Source organism: Capricornis sumatraensis, chromosome 13 (assembly GCF_032405125.1).
Source record: "Capricornis sumatraensis isolate serow.1 chromosome 13, serow.2, whole genome shotgun sequence".
Lineage (NCBI taxonomy): Eukaryota > Metazoa > Chordata > Mammalia > Artiodactyla > Bovidae > Capricornis > Capricornis sumatraensis.
In genome coordinates, this window is record NC_091081.1 from 78,571,622 (window position 1) to 78,586,582 (window position 14,961).

General features: G+C 36.8%; 1 protein-coding gene across 2 annotated transcripts in view; it reads left to right on the top strand.

Annotated features, from left to right (window-relative positions):
• The window catches only part of SCAF8 (SR-related CTD associated factor 8), a 151,612-nt gene that overhangs the window by 78,453 nt on the left and 58,198 nt on the right, over positions 1 to 14,961 (top strand). Inside the window, exons 18-21 of one of the 2 annotated variants that reach the window (XM_068985394.1) lie at positions 1,455 to 1,599; positions 3,562 to 3,630; positions 6,717 to 6,935; positions 8,157 to 9,612. In XM_068985394.1, coding sequence (XP_068841495.1) covers positions 1,455 to 1,599; positions 3,562 to 3,630; positions 6,717 to 6,935; positions 8,157 to 9,598 — 1,875 coding nt within the window. In that variant the 3' untranslated portion in view covers positions 9,599 to 9,612. Of the gene's footprint in view, positions 1 to 1,454; positions 1,600 to 3,561; positions 3,631 to 6,716; positions 6,936 to 8,156; positions 10,161 to 14,961 lie in introns of those variants that run through there. The other variant, XM_068985393.1, reaches the window with a different exon arrangement.

Genomic DNA, 14,961 nt, shown 5'->3' on the forward strand with positions numbered 1-14,961 from the left:
TAAGATACTGTGCAAGGGAGAAGGAAGTATAAAACTATGACGTCAGGAGTGCCTCAGTAGGAGTTACAATTTAAAACAGGGTAGACTTTATTGAGAATGACATTTGAGCACCACTTAAAGTTGCTGAGGGAGTTAATCATGTGGCTGTCTCAAGAAAGCTTTGGAGGCAGAGGGAACAACCAGTGCAAAGGCCACAGCTGGGGACATTATGGGTGTGTTCCAGGAAAAACAAATGAGCAAGAACAGTGAGTGAGAGGCAGCTTAGTGCAAGTGAGACTTCTTGGAGGACTTTGGTTTCACTCTCGATGGGGGACCCCTTATTTTGAAGAAAGAAGTGGCTTCATCTGGCTTTAAAGGATTGCACTGGCAACTGCTTTGAGAATAGAATAGTAGGCACTGTTAAAAGCAGAGACAAGTTAAAAGACAACTGCAGCAATTCAGACAAGATGATGCTGGCTTGGACGAGACTGATGGCAGTGAAGTCAACAAGCAGCTGACAGGTACTAGGTGTATTATGGAATGACCGGTGTACATGATTGGATTTGAGTTGTGAGAAAGAACAGAGGCAAGGTTTTTGGTCTGAGAAATTGGAAAGATGGAGTTACCATTACCTGAGAATGTGAGACTGTGGAAGTGTGGTTTGGGGAAGGACAGAGGGAGTTCGGTTTTGTGCATGTGAAAGTTTGAACTCTTTCTGGACAACAAAATTGAGGTGTTGAATAGACTGTTGATATAATGTGAACTTCAGAAGAAAGGTGAGCTTCCCTGATAGCTCAGCTGGTAAAGAATCCACTTGCAATGCGGGAGACCTGGGTTTGATCCTGGGTTGGGATGATCCCCTGGAGAAGGGAATGGCTACCCACTCCAGTATTCTGGCCTGGAGAATTCCATGGACTGTATAGTCCATGGGGTCGCAAAGGGTCAGACATGACTGAGAGACTCACTTTTCTTCAGGAGAGAAATACAGCCAGCCATGCCAAAATGCAGATAAATAGTTGGGAATTATTGTACCTACTATGAGTAAAAGAATTTATGATTAGGAGTAGAAAGCCAGTTAATGAGAAATGCAGCCATTTTAAAGCTGGTAGTGAGTGACGTGCTTCCTAATGGTGATTAGATTGCATAACATAGTTAGGTGTTACAAACTTAGTGGGAGATGGCAGTTTAAAATTGAGCATGATATTCACTGTTGAAGGAGGTGCCCATATTTTTGCATCACCTGAATATAAGGTAGATTTCACAATCTCCACATACACTCTGTTGAAAAATACTGTCTTCTACTTCAGGTAGGTTCACTTGTAAGAATACAGAAAGGAAAAAAATAAAGCAACTTAATACGATAATGTTCGTTACCTTCCTGTGAAACAGAAATCATTTACCTTTGGTTGTCCTAAGATGTAATCATTGCAGATGGATAACATGGTGCATAGACTTTTCTATTTTCTACCCCCAAGATTCCAGTAGCTCCAGCAGTGCCTGCGGTTAATTTAGTACCACCAACATTTCCTGTGTCAATGCCAGTTCCTCCTCCCGGCTTCAGTCCAATCCCTCCACCTCCTTTTCTCCGAGCAAGTTTCAACCCTTCACAACCACCGCCTGGTAAGAATTCATCTTGTATTTGAACTCTGTTGAGAATTCTGTCGTTTAAATTGTTCTCTTTAGAAGTTTAAATGCTGTAAGAGCAGTGAGTCTCAAACCAGAGCTTACATCCGAATCACCTGTAGGGTGTGTTGAAGCACAGATTGCTGGGCCCAGCCACCTTCTGAATCAGTGGAACTGAAATGGGGCAGGACAGTTGCATTTCTAACAAGTTCCCAGCTGATGCTTGTTCACAGACCACACTTTTAAGAAGCATTTGACAGAGAAAAGAAATGAATCTTTTAAAATCAAATACTTAAAAATAATTTAACATTTATGTTGAAGTTTTTTATATAGAAGTCTACAGTTATCACCCATTTATCAGAAAGTGTGCATCAAATATATATAGATTGAAAAAAGTGAAAGTGTTAGTTGCTCAGTCGTGGCAACTGCGACCCCGTGGATTCTAGCCTGCCAGGCTCCTCAGTCCATGGAATTCTCCAGGCAAGTATACTGGAGTGGGTTGCCATTCCCTTCTCCAGGGGATCTTCCCTACCCAGATATTGAACCTAGGTCTCCTGCATTGCAGGCAGATTCTTTACCATCTGAGCCACTCTGGATCTAATAATATGTAGATTAGCCATCCTAAAAATTATTAGATTTCCAGTTTGACATTAGAAATCAAAGTATGTCTTAAAGTGCTAATTGAATTTATAGTAATTCTTTTGACCTAATTAATTATTGGTAAACATAAAGGCCCTTAAATCATTGTTTCCATGTAAAAAACTATGGATTACTTAACCTATATCAATTAAATGTAGTTAATTGCTTATATGTAAGAGATATAGAGAGCTTAGAGCTTTTTATTATTAGATCATGGGAGGTTTAGAAGAATAAGGGATCAAATGATACATGTTGTTTTTCAAAATTGTTTTTTTAACTTTATGAATTACTTGTGTTTTATGAAAAGAATGACTGAATTGATTTCTGCAATTTAAACCCTTAGCCATTGTTGAATACGGTTCCTAAAAACTGGAAACAAAACCAAAAATTAAACTCATTGTCTGTTGTAATTTGTCATGTAATGTAAAATTTTTAAATTATAGTTTAATGTATAATTGAAGTTGATGATTTTAGTAGGAACTGTAACTTTTTATATTTTAAATATTAGAGAATTACTCATAAAATATCTTCTGTATTTGTCATTGAAAATTAAACTTTTCTCAGAAGATTTCTTTTCTCAGAAGAAATACATGGTATTTCAAAAACCATACACACATTTGCATTCGTTTGTCGAAAATCATGTTTTTTCCCCATTATTTTTAGCCACTTTTTCTAATGGAATTTAATGGTAGCTCTGTATTTTAAAAATAGAAGCAGGTTTATAGTTGGATCATGTGATACTTAAAATCATGAAACTGCCAATAGTAAATCTATTTACTTATTTTTATTAAGGTTTGTTTCAGTGTTCAAAGCAAACTATAGTAAGACAAAATTAATGCAAATATTGTGGTCTGGTGGATAAACTGAATATATATATATGAATATATATATATAAATCAGAAATAGAGTAGCATATTTTACAGGTGACATTATTGCATATAATATTACCAGCAGCTTGAATACAATGCTTAACTCCCCATGCAGTCATCAAACTAACATGGAAACAGGCTGCCTGGCTTGAATTAATGTTTGATTTTACAGTATCATAGAGCGTGCCACAGGATTTAGACGAATGAGTAAACAAATAGTATGTGTTTATGACAGGGATCTCTGTGCTTTTATTTTTTAGCCTACTGAGTATCAAATAAGGTTATATATATAAAAATAATTATTTAAATGGAAAATATATTCATAAATATGAGGTTGTAGTAATGATTATATAATGAATGTAGAATTTCATTTATAGCTGTTTAAATCTTTGATTTAAAAGAAAGTAACTTTCTTGTTATTTTATTGTTGGTCTTTTTTTTCCCCACACAGGTTTCATGCCTCCTCCAGTTCCACCCCCTGTTGTACCACCACCTACTATCCCGCCAGTAGTACCAACATGTGAGTTTCTACATTAAAAATTATGTGTTGATTCTCGTTCCTGTGAATTATTGTTAATTTTTTTATTCTGAAAGTTGTCAGACAGTTGCATTTTTTTGGTATTTTGGGTTAAATGATTTCTGACAAATCAGCAGTATTGTATGACAGTCCATATTCAGATTTGCTCTATTGGATCAAAATTTTTTTATAATTGTTTATTTTAATCAAAAGTTCTCATATCTTTGTTTTTTTTGGTTTTGTTTTGTTTCATGTATAAAATGTCTTAATCTGGAGCAGCTCCACCCACATTCCCTTTTTAAAAAATCCTTCATGTCTTTGACTTGTTGCAAAGTAAGTTCATTCCTGTGTGCGTGTGTGTTAGGTTGCTTTAGTCGTGTCCGACTCTGTTCAACCCTGTGAACGGTAGCCCACCAGGCTCCTCTGTCCAAGGGGTTCTCCAGGCAACAGCACTGGAGCGGGTGCCCTGCCCTGTTCCGGGGCCCTTCCTGACCCAGGGGTTGAGCCCCACCTCTTACATCTCCACACTGGCAGGCAGATTGTTTGCCGCCAGCCGCGCTTCGGAATCCCTCACTTCACTATATTGGATCCCAAATGATGGGTTTGGGTTTTTTGCTTCTTTGTGGCATCGAATTTGTTTTTTTGTCTTCTTGAACCTCCTGCAGATAGAAAGTTCTTAGCACCATAGGCTTATTTAGAACATGCTTCAGCTTTTTTGGTAAGAAAACCTAGCAAGTGGGGTTCTGTGGACTTGATATTACTTCACATCAAGAGCCATGCAGGCAGTGCCTTCTTGTTCACTTTTAATTATATCAGAATGGGTCAGCGCGTTCAGATGGTGGGACCTGGTCATTAACAGTCCCTTCCACATTGTCGTCTGATGCTTTCATCCTTTATTATTATTGCCAGAATCTACCTTTTACTAGTTGCAAAGTGATCTTCCAAATTTTATGATCCCTTCCACATTTCTTAGCAAGAATTTGTTCTGTAAATTATATTTCATTACCTTGAAGACAGGAGACCCAGGGTAGATGCTAAATTCTTTACTACAAGTGCCATCTTTCAGAGTAATGAATTCTATTATCCATGATACCCAGTGGCTGAAGGTAGGGGAGAATTTCTCTTATTTCTTCTCTACTCCCTTCCCTCTACATTTTTCCCCTTCGTTTTTAGTAATGTGAATGGATTAATGGATTTATGCTTTCAAATAGTTAAATTCACTTTTCTTTTTGAAGTTCAATTTGTTCATCTTTGTACAGTGAGACCTTTCATGTTACTGCTCTATCCTTTTGGGATGACTGTTATCAGTTTTTGAGAGCTTCTTAGCTTTTTGCCATAATATTGGACCAAAGGACTTTATTGTAAAGAGAATATATATGATACAGAGCCTACCTTTTGATTTTGTAACTCATTTTTCTTATATTTTTAAACTCCTTTTTCTCCTGGTGCTGTTAGACAACATGAGGATCCTTTTTATGTTACTGTTGGTTAATTAGGAAGAACTGTTCATTTTTTTCTGAAAATTAGAAAAATGTTCAGAAGCCATTTCTGAATTCACTGTTTACAGTATCCTACTTACTTAAGAGCCCGTCTCCCAGTTTTACTTCTCCTTATTTTAATTATTTTGGAAAATCTGGGATCAATTAAAGGAAAAAATAGAAATACCATTGTATGCCAGATATTCACCTGATTGTTCACACTGTCTCATTTAGTTCTCACAATTCCCATATGGGATCTCAGGTCATTTTATTCCTGTTTTACAGCTTTGTTCTGTGTTAACGGTTTGTCTAGGTAGTCTGGAGTTAAATGTGAGGATAAAACACTTTTTAGAATCCCAGAATACATGACTAGATAGTGTTGTGACATAAATTTGACTAGAATTTCTAATTGTTCGATTGTGGTTTTAGTATTCCTCTAGCTTAGTTTTTAACATACGTGACATAGACAGGGCATGTCTACCCATTCTTTAAAATGAAATCTTTGCACCTTTTTATTTGTAGTTCTAATCTGATGAATTTCTAACCTCATTTGACAAAAAGTAGTGAATGTAAAAGATCCTGGTACTTAGAATTTCTAGAGAATTGAGCAGGTTTTCACTCTCATTTGTTGGTCTTTGTGTTTACACCAATCATTTCTGTACATTTAGATAGTCGTGTACTGGCATCCTTGAAAAGTTACTCAGTTTTGTTTTCATTGATTCACTTTTGGCTGTGCTGGGTCTTCTTCATTACTGAATGAGCTTTTCTCTAGTTGTGGCAATACTCTGGTTACGGTAGGTGGACTTCTCGTTGCAGTGGCATCTCTTGTTGCAGAGCACAGGCTCAAATAGCTGTGGTGCACAGACTCAGTCGCTCCATGGCATGTGGGGTCTTCCTGGATCAGGGATTGAACCAGCGTCTTCTGCGTTGGCGGGTGGATTCTTTACCATTGAGCCATGAGGGAAGCCCCATCTTTGAAAAATTATGATTTTAAGTGTGGGTCCTTATTTTACTATACTTGTCTCTACTAAATATTTCTAAAAATTGTTTTACCCTATTTTTTTAAAAGAGGTTTCTAAGTATAATTTAGCCTCTTCATGATATCTCATTTATCATTTTGAGTATCAGTTGCTATATTTATAATGTGCTGGGTAATACAGTTCAGTTCAGTCACTTAGTCATGTCCAACTCTTTGCAATCCCACGGACTGCAGTGCGCCAGGTTTCCCTGTCCATCGCCAGCTCCCACAGCTTGCTCAAACTCATGTCCATCGAGTTGGTGATGCCATCCAACCATCTCATCCTCTGTTGTCCTCTTCTCCTGCCTTCAATCTTTCCCGGCATTAGGGTCATTTCCAATGATACAGAGATGCCATTAAATGAAACACTCAGGCTCCCAGAGGTTAGTTTTCATCATAAATGAAATAAAGGGACCAGAAGAGAATTCACATATGGCATGTCAACTGAGCCGTCTCACCAGATAATTGGGAGAAGAGGCAAGAAGGTGATTTAAAACTTCAAGACCAGTGTTGGTCATGCTTAATATTTTAACTTGGCACATTAATTGATTAGCTAATTAAATCTGAACTATATATTCTCCTTCTTTAAACAGCTTTAGTGCAGCCGCCATTATCTATGACTCCAGAAACTGTGAAAGATGTTGGATTTGGTAGCCTTGTTTTACCAGGTGGTTCTATTGCCAGCAGTCTTGCTACTGCCACTCTGCCAGCTGGAAATGTTTTTAATCCTCCAACGAAACAAGCAGAACCTGAAGAAAAAGTACCTCATCTTATTGATCACCAGATTTCTTCTGCAGAAAACACCAGATCAGGTAAAAAAAAAAAAAAAGGTAAAAAGAAATTCCCAGAAAGACATAGTTAAATCATAAGTACTACTTCTCTGTATTGGTGTTTAATTCTGAGGTGTCATGCATATGTAACCAGTGCATGGATATTGCAGCTTTTAAAAAAAGAAAAAAAAAGATCACTGTCTCCTAAAATTTATATTAAAAACAAATTTAGCATTCTATTCAGGATAGTATATATTTTGACACCTTTTCTTTAAGACTTCTCCCTTTTTTTGGCCTATTGGGACATTTTTAATGTGTTGTTATTAGAATAAGATTGCACAAAATATGTATACCAACAGAAAGATTAAAACAAACCAATATAAGGTAGAGTTTCTACCAGATATTCAGCTAGGTCTAGAAGAGAAGTGGGTTATTTGAAAGTGGCAAGTGTTTTTTTTTGTTTTTTTTTTAATTGACACTACTGTTAGAAACGCTTTTGTTAAATAAAGGTGGAGGATCGGTATAAAACCTGACATTTTAGTTTAACTTAAAAAGATTTTGTGTAAAGATTGTAGGTAAGAGCTCCACTTTGTTTTCATATTTAAATTTTACTATGTGTGATATTTATAATTTTAGCTTTAATTTTTATTTAATAGCTGGTATACCTTGGTTCTTGGGGAGATACAAGTAGCTGACTACTGGAAATTATAGCATTAATAATTATAAATAAAGTAAGTCCTCTGTATACGAATGAGTTCTGTTCTGAGAGCACATTCATAAGTCCAACAAAAGTTAGCCTAGGTACCCAACCAATACCATTGGCTATATAGTACTGTACTGTAATAGGTTTATAATACTTTGCACACAAATAATACATAAAAAACAAACACTGAAAATGTTTTTAATCTTACAGTACAGTACCGTGAAAAGTACAGTAGTGCAGCATAACAGCTGGCCTACAGGGGCTGGCTTGAGTGAACAGGCAAGAAGTGTTACTACCTAGAGGAGGGAGAAGAGATGGGGGAGAGTGGGCTAGTGCTGCCCTCTGTATGCAGCACTGGGCGGTGAAGTACACAGAGGCGGCACATGCAGGTGACCGTGCTAGACACGTGAGTGAGCTTAGTGACTGGGCACGCGAACACACGTTGACAGCTTTGAAAGTTCACAGCTTGAAGGTTCGTATGTAGGGCACTGAACTGTATGGTGTGTTTCTTTTTCACACCAGGGTGATTGATTATGTTGTTTTTTTCCTTTCCATTTTAGTGATTCCAAATGATATTTCAAGTGGCCCTGCAATTTTAGGACAGCCGCCAAATGTGACAAGCAATTCTGGAATTCTGGGAGTCCAAAGACCAAACGTATCCAGTAATAATGAAATTCTTGGAGTCCGGCCATCTAACGTTTCCAGTAGTTCTGGGATGATTGGACCCCAGCCACCAAATATTCTAAATAACTCTGGAATTTTGGGATTACAGCCACCAAATGTGTCAAATTCTGGACTTCTGGGAGTGCTCCCTCCAAATATGCCTAATAATTCCGGACTTCTCGGAGTACACCCACCTGGTGTCCCAAGTACTTCTGGGCTTTTGGGAACACAGCCACCAGCTGGGCCTCAAAACTTACCCCCTTTAAATCTTCCTAATCAAAGGATGCCTGCAATGCCAATGTTAGACATTCGTCCAGGACTGATACCACAGACACCTGGACCACGATTCCCGTTAATACAGCCTGGAATTCCACCCCAGCGGGGCCTCCCTCCCCCAGCAGTACTTGATTCAGCTCTGCATCCACCACCCCGTGGTCCTTTTCCTCCAGGAGATATTTTTAGTCCACCTGAAAGACCTTTTCTAGTTCCTGGAAGACAAAATGTAGACAATGTTCCTAACCCAGAAAAAAGGATACCACTTGGGAATGATAACATTCAGCAGGAAGGTGACAGAGATTACCGGTTTCCTCCCATCGAACCCAGGGAGGCCATCAGACCTCCCCCGGTGGATGTTAGGGATGTGGTTGGACGGCCTGTTGATCCACGAGAAGGTCCTGGAAGGCCTCCGTTAGACGCTAGAGATCATTTTGGAAGACCTCCCGTAGATATCAGGGAGAATCTCGTGAGGCCAGGCGTAGATCATCTTGGCCGAAGAGACCACTTTGGCTTTAATCCAGAGAAGCCCTGGGGGCACAGAGATTTTGATGAGCGAGAGCATCGAGTTCTACCTGTCTATGGCGGTCCGAAAGGCTTACATGAGGAAAGAGGTAGATTTCGGTCTGGAAACTACCGGTTTGATCCTCGAAGTGGTCCTTGGAACAGAGGATTCGGACAAGAAGTTCACAGAGATTTTGATGACCGCAGAAGACCCTGGGAGAGGCAGAGGGACAGGGATGACAGAGATTTTGATTTCTGCAGAGAAATGAATGGGAATCGTCTTGGACGAGATAGAATTCAAAACACCTGGATCCCCCCTCCTCATGCTCGGGTTTTTGAGATTTTTGAAGGGGCCACTCCTCAACGAAAAGGTGATAACGTGCCTCAGGTTAATGGTGAAAATACTGAGAGACATGCCCAGCCACCGCCTTTACCAGCGCAGAGTGATCCTGAACTGTATGAAAAACTGGCATCCTCAAGTGAAATAAACAAGAAGAGTGACACAGTTGCTGATATAGAGAGTGAACCAGTGGTAGAAAGCACAGAAACTGAGGGGACATAATCATCACTCAGTAGGTAAAAGATACATTTTGTAAAGTTGTCATCTCTCTGTAATAGATTAATGGCTGACTGGACCATAGTTGTTCACTTTTGTCTGCCAGAATTAAGTTAATCTGATGTTCATGTTCACCTTTCTCTTAAAATAATTGTACAACTGACTTGTATAGACATTGTTCTTAATATGAACATGGTAGGTAAACATTTTTTTATTTTTCTGATAAAATATAAATGTTGCCCCCTGATTCTTTTAACTTCAAGGAAACGAATAACAGCTTGTCAGAGACTTCCTATGGAAGAAAGAATTTTTTTTAGATACTACCATTAGGTTGGATATGGTAATAGATATATTTCAGAATAGCAAGTGATGGTATATCTTATCCATATCTTTAGGCTGCTGCAGAATTTTAAGCTAATAGACAAAGCTGTGATATTTTATGCAAAGACTGGCTCTAAATATTTGAGGAGCACAATACAGAGATTTTAAAAAGTGATTTTGTAAAATCTACACTCTGGTCTCTGTTTCTCCAAAGTAAGTGTTTGTGATTTGTTCCTCATACTGCAGTGAGTTCAAAAGAAAAAAAGAAAACAACATCAATATTAAAGTACGTTTCAATGTTGGGTGAACTTTGTTTTTAGATGCCAATAAAACTTCTTTGTTTGATAACAGTGTTCTAGGAATTGTATTTTTTTAACCTACAAATTCTTAAAACCATGAATCATTGGCAGCATGTGCTTAGTTGTTGCAGAAGTTTTCTATTACGCTTAGTAACAAAAAGAACCATGTGTGGAAAAAGCATGTACTTTGATCTGAAAAATCATGCAGTCTCATTAGTATATGTGTAATACCTGTGCATATTTATTGTGTAAGTCATATGTAGATTTTTCTGTTTCTCTGTATGTCTGTTTCATGCACATACAGAGAAAAATAGAAAGTTGATAGTTCAGATAATAAAATATTCTTTAAAACTAGGTAGAAAACTAGAGAGACTTGGCTAATTGACATTGCTCATAGTTACAGCTCCTAGCCTCTATGATGGTAAAATAAGAAATATTGTAAAGAGATACACTGACAGTATGGCAGTTCTTTTTTAGTACAGTTAAGTATGAAGTCAGATTTAGCGTGGAGCCAAATTTCACGTAAATGCTTGCATTGCTTTCTTTCACATTATATTTGCTATTCTGCATAGATAGTGCTTGTACTTACTGATACTTACTAGTCACTTGCCTAAAGTGAATTCCTTAATTGCACAAAATGTAGAGTTGTGGGTGTTGATGGATTTAAAAACATTAATTTGTATTCCAGAACCAGTGTGTCCATCATGGGTTTTGTAGGCTCTGGGTGACACTGTTGCAGATTAGCCTCCAACCCGAGTAGCAGAAAAATTGGGGATTAGTTTCCTGTTATATTTATTATTATTTGCTTTTGCATTTCATTTATTTGCTGATTGTTTCTCCTTTGGGTTTTACATATATACACACATATATAAAACCATTGGTGTTTTATTTTTTTGTTTCTAATGAAGGCTTTCCTTTGGTCCCGTGAATAGTCATTTGTTTCCTCTTCCGATAATTCATCATTGGTTCTATCTAAAATTCTTCAGTTATGCTTGTCAAGCTTCCCCCAGAAATGATAGCCATACACCAGCCATTTAAAATTGTGTGGTTTTGCTTACCTCTTGTGATCTAGAGATCTTTAAGGTTCCTTGCCAGAAATATTCTTTTCTTCTTACATGTTCTGAAATAGAAATAGTATGTTATTTATTTTGTTTTTTTTTTTTTGAAAAGTAGATGAGAATGGAAATCTGATGTTTATTTCTAAGGTCATTGAATTCAGTCCAGTAATTTGAGTTGGTTGCATATCATTTCCTTGGGGTAATGGGGAAAACTGTGACACTGGTACAAAGTTTTAATGTTCTGGAAAGATTTGTCTTGCCCTTAAGGAAATTATACTAACTGGAATTTCTTTCAAACTATTCAGTACTTTAGTTGCATTTATCATTATTAAAATTGACATTCACTTGTATTAAGTAGCCACAAAAAAAGTGAGACTCTGCAGTGAATTTTGATCTCAAGCTTTTTATCACCCTTGGGCTTTCATGTGCAAACTTGAAAACAAAATGTGTATAAGTATTGCCCTGGCTTGAGATTCTGATGGTGGAAGTTTGCTGATCAGCTGTCAGTACTGTATCCTCGAGACCCATCTTCAAAGTGTGCGACACTCTTAAAACAGCTGAAAAACATTTATGTGTAGTTACGCTCACTTTATCTTTTATTGTTGTGTAGTGTTTGAGTGAAAGGATATTATTCATCCTGATACCAAATTTCCAAAACTGATACTTTTTTTTTTTTTTTAGATGATGGAGAAAAAAGTTAATTGTCTTACTTTGCTAAGTTTGTCTTAAGATCTATCACATTTCTGACCTTTTTGGTCACAATACTGCTGTCACCAGAATGCTAGCAATTCAGAATGTGCAAGGAGTAACCTAAATATTCCAGTAAAATAGTTTGAACTGCTGCAGGCAGTAATTACGTCAGACATGAGATCACAGTTTTTATTTGTGATAGAGAATGGTACGGCTTCCTGTGGTGTTAGTAGATTGCAACATTAATAGATATATTCATCTTTAAATTTTTTTTTGTCTTTAAACATTTCATTGAACATTGGCTTCTGTTAGCATGAATGCATATACTGCACTTTGATCATCTCTATTGTAGATAGAAACTACTTTTAAAGCAGGGTAGTCTTTATAGCATATCATCAGTGAAATGTTACTTTAATTTTATTTCATTGTATAGGGTGGACAGAATACTAGGAAAGAATTGTAAGATGGAATAGTATAAAATTGCTTGCTTAAAACTCTGGAAATCACTTCCTATAATATTTAATTAATACAGTTATTCTTTTTAAATGTAACAAAACTGCCCCATTCCCAAAAGAATCCCAAATGTGTCACTCCATAAAGCTGTATTTTGTTTGAGTGAAAAATGGCCAACAAATCTGTGGAAGCAACTAAATTATCAGAACAAAGGAAACTGTCCTGGTAAGATCGTATAGCTTAAATAATAAGTTGCCTCTTTTAGTTTGAAAAAGTATTTTTTAAATAAACATTAGTTCATCAGATCTAAGGTGCCATTAATTGTAAGACGTACCATTCAAAAATTTAAAAATGCTTCCAGTATGACATGTCAGTGATTATAAGATGCATTTGTAATTCAGGAATGTCAAAATGTAAAACGGGTCTTAGAATCAAAGAAATATGGTATTTCTTTGGTATGTGTGTGTGTGTATATATATATATGGAATATATACGTGTGTGTGTATATATATTCCATATATATATATTCCCTTATTAATGATTTAGGAAAATTTTTGATTTTTTGTCATTGTATATATTTTAGATGGGCACAACATTTAGTGAAAAAAAATTAACCTTCAATTAAAAATAACTGTTATACCTTATGTGCCTTCATCATTATTATTGGGTGCTATGTTAATAAAATGTTTTAAGGGCTTTTAACTCTTTCAAAGAAAAGCATTAACATATTACTCTTTAAATGTAGGAGAGGAGAGCAAGTGTATGTTCATTTTTAAGATAGGCAAATAAATTAAAATTATGTAAGCAATCTTAAATACTACAGTGTGGCAGAGAATTATAAATGTTTCCTTAATTGATGATGCTGTGGTTTTATAGGAAACATATTTTAAACCATAAGTAGGCTCTAAATAATTTTTAAAAAGTCAGGTTACTCCATTTTTTAATGGGAGATTTAAAAATAAGATATCTTGATGCAAACTTTCTGAAACTAGAATTTTAAATTAATGGCCCAGATTGTTTTCTTTGGGGCCATACTTTAAAGAGAGGGCATGGGTATTGAAAGCTATTTGAAATGCACTTTTTCTGAGGTTCTTAGAGAAATGCACTTTCTCTCAGGTTTCTTAGGAAATGTGTGACAAATTCACCTGTGGAGCTCTTTGAAAATATGGGGTTGAGGGGAGTGGTCACTGCAGACTTATTAATGCAGAATCTCCTGGGGAGATAGATATTTATACACATACACAAAGACACACACACACCTTCCATGTATTACCACTTTAGATATGTTAAAATCTGTAAATATTTAATGTACCATACACTTGAGATTTTTAAGGTTTTTTTTAAAATAAAATAGTGATACAGAGTTTTTACTATTTCAATAAAGTATATACTTAATTGTGGTAATTGGTATTGGTGGATGAATAAAAAAGTCCATCATCACAGATGTTTTACATTCGAGTTAATCTAAAAATGAATTATTACAGCAAGAAAGGGGTGGAAGGAAGTACATAGGAGATGGTTTCATAAAAGTATTTTTGACTCAACTGAAACCTTGTTATAGGATACCTCTAGATACCATGTAATTAAATGCTTTGATTATAGAAAGTGCCCCTTTGGAACAAAACTGCAAGTCTTACCAGGGATTAGGAGAAAGGTTTCTAGTAGGACTACTTAGATGTGGGTTGCACATCAGAAGCTGATGTGATCAGTGCTTTGTTTCGGCCTGAGCTTTGCTCATTTTTCTTCCCTCTGCTTCGTTCTCTTTTTCACCAGGAGGCTCCTTGCCTCATATGGACACTTAGAATCACTCTGCCTTGTTCTGGTCAAAATGCAGAACAAATATTCCAAGTAATTTATAAAAAATACATATAGGGTGTCAAAGAGGGTAAAATGGTGCTAATGGGCTAACTTTATTTTTTTTTAGGGGGGCTAACTTTAGATTGTATGAGAACCATTAGATGCTTCAGGCAGTAGGATGACCTACTGTCTGAGAAGCCGAGAACCCAGTAGGTGGTAGAGTGCGCACTTGGAACTTGTGGCCTTGGGCCCTTAGTTTAGTGCGAATAGAGAAGTTCGTTTCATGAGCATATTGAACTTACACAGCAGTGGCAGCATGTAGAACTTGGTTGGCCTGTGATACCTGTCCTTGCTATCACTCTTTCGTCTTATTTTTTCTGCCTTTCTCAGAATTCGCATCCTTCTCATAGCACCTCCCATCCTCCTTTTTAACCCATCATTCCAAGCAGAGACCATCAGTTTGGATTTGTCTGTTGAAAGTAGTTTGCTGCTCCTTTGCTTAGTGATTTCTAAGGTCGTTTGCAGCATTTAAATACCTTGAGTCATTAAGTTTTGTCTTCTGTAAAAGACCAGCTGAGGAAGCAGGCTGGACAGAGAGACAGGTTAATAATATTGGAATACTTTTGAAGAGAACACAGTTCTTACTAACTTTGGGTTTTTGTAACTGGCTTTAACGTTTCTAGATGTCTGTCTTTGGCCAAGTGATTGCATCTCTCTCAGCATCATTTCTTAACAGCTAGCCTGCAGGCTG